The 1,560-nt window shown below is 49.8% G+C and overlaps 1 protein-coding gene across 1 annotated transcript in view; it reads right to left on the reverse strand.

The window, feature by feature from the left end:
• LOC128457435 (dedicator of cytokinesis protein 3-like) overlaps positions 1–1,560 on the reverse strand; it is a 59,273-nt gene that overhangs the window by 30,256 nt on the left and 27,457 nt on the right. Inside the window, 3 exon segments of the mRNA XM_053442120.1 lie at positions 311–407; positions 409–485; positions 1,036–1,206. Of these exon segments, the coding sequence (XP_053298095.1) occupies positions 311–407; positions 409–485; positions 1,036–1,206 (345 nt within the window).

Genomic DNA, 1,560 nt, shown 5'->3' on the forward strand with positions numbered 1-1,560 from the left:
GTGTGTGAGTGTGAGTGAGTGTGAGTGAGTGAGTGAGTGAGTGAGTGAGTGAGTGAGTGAGTGAGTGTGGATGAGTGAGTGAGTGTGTGTGAGTGTGTGAGTGTGTGTGAGTGTGTGAGTGTGAGTGTGAGTGTGGGTGAGTGAGTGTGTGTGAGTGTGTGTGTGTGTGTGTGAGTTTGTGTGTGTGAGTGTGTGTGTGAGTGTGTGTGTGAGTGTGTGAGGTTGTCAAGCAGCAGGACAGGTGGACAGGACTCTGGGCTTCACACGGGGGACGGGGTGTGTCCCCCCCCCCCCCCACACGTCTACTTACTGACAGAGGTGATGGCCGCAGAGCGTTGGAGCTCCAGGCCTGAACGCAGCCGGCCCCCCCGCTGCCGGGGGCCTGTCCCGGGGCAGCGGGGGGGGCACTGACCCAGGGCACAGGCTAACGCTAAAGGAGCAGCAGGACCTGGGACCTGGTTTGAACCTGGACAAGGCTGCGAGCCCTGTGGGGCGAGGAGGGAGGAGTAACAGGGACCCGGAGGATGGAGCAAAGAATTGTGGGAGATTGAAAGAGGAGGTGAGGGAAGGAGGCAAGGAATGGTCCGAGGTGCAAGTAGAAGGAGGCACATGAAGGAGACAAGAGTCAGATTAAAGCAGCTAGCAGAGGATCAGAAAGCAGCTAAAGAGGAAGATCCACTATAAAGAGACTCAGTCCTCAAGGGGACAGATTTAAAGGAGACACGGGATGTTTGTCTTTCTTCTTGTGTGAAGGTTTTATAACAATAACAAAGTTCTGCAGCTCTGTGGTAGAGCATGTACACATTCTACTGTCATAACACACAATCATAACACACAACCATAACACACAATCATCAGCTGAAGATGAACAGAACACGTCTCCTTTAAATTATAAATAAAGTTACACAAGAGTCTCGTCTAAACTACCAGGACACATGAGACACAGGGACATTTCAGGTTTAAAGAAAGGTGTGTGTGTGTGTGTGTGTGTGTGTGTGTGTGTGTGTGTGTGTGTGTGTGTGTGTGTTCTCTCACCTGGGTGAAGATGAGGGTCTCAGAGTTGCGGCTGTCCAGGCTGAGGACGAAGCGGATGGACTGGAACAGTTCCTGGATGCTGGTTCGAAACTGCTCCTCCTCCATCCCACACGTGGCCCGAGAGTAGAGGATCCTGGACTGAACGATGAACTTGAACAGATACTCCAGAGCCTGAGGAGGGACAGACAGAGACAAAGACACGTTAAGGACATATGAATTTCTACTGAAACATTTGATTTATCTTCTAATATTCTTATGTTATGTCTCTATGGGGCGGAGTCAACGTGTTCTCAGGTCTTTGATCACGATATCTCAATAACAGCTGGAAGGAATTCCTTCAGATCTGGTACTCAAAGGTCAAAGGTCACGGTGAACTCATATTATCATGAAAGCAATATCTCATGAGCACACGCCTGGTCGGCTGAGACATGAAACTACTTTTATTTATTTCACTGTGACCTTTAACCTTTGAGCACTGAGATCTAGTCAGTTCATCTGTAGAGGTGTGATGGACAGAACCTGCTG

Source organism: Pleuronectes platessa, chromosome 2 (assembly GCF_947347685.1).
Source record: "Pleuronectes platessa chromosome 2, fPlePla1.1, whole genome shotgun sequence".
Taxonomy (NCBI): Eukaryota; Metazoa; Chordata; class Actinopteri; order Pleuronectiformes; family Pleuronectidae; genus Pleuronectes; species Pleuronectes platessa.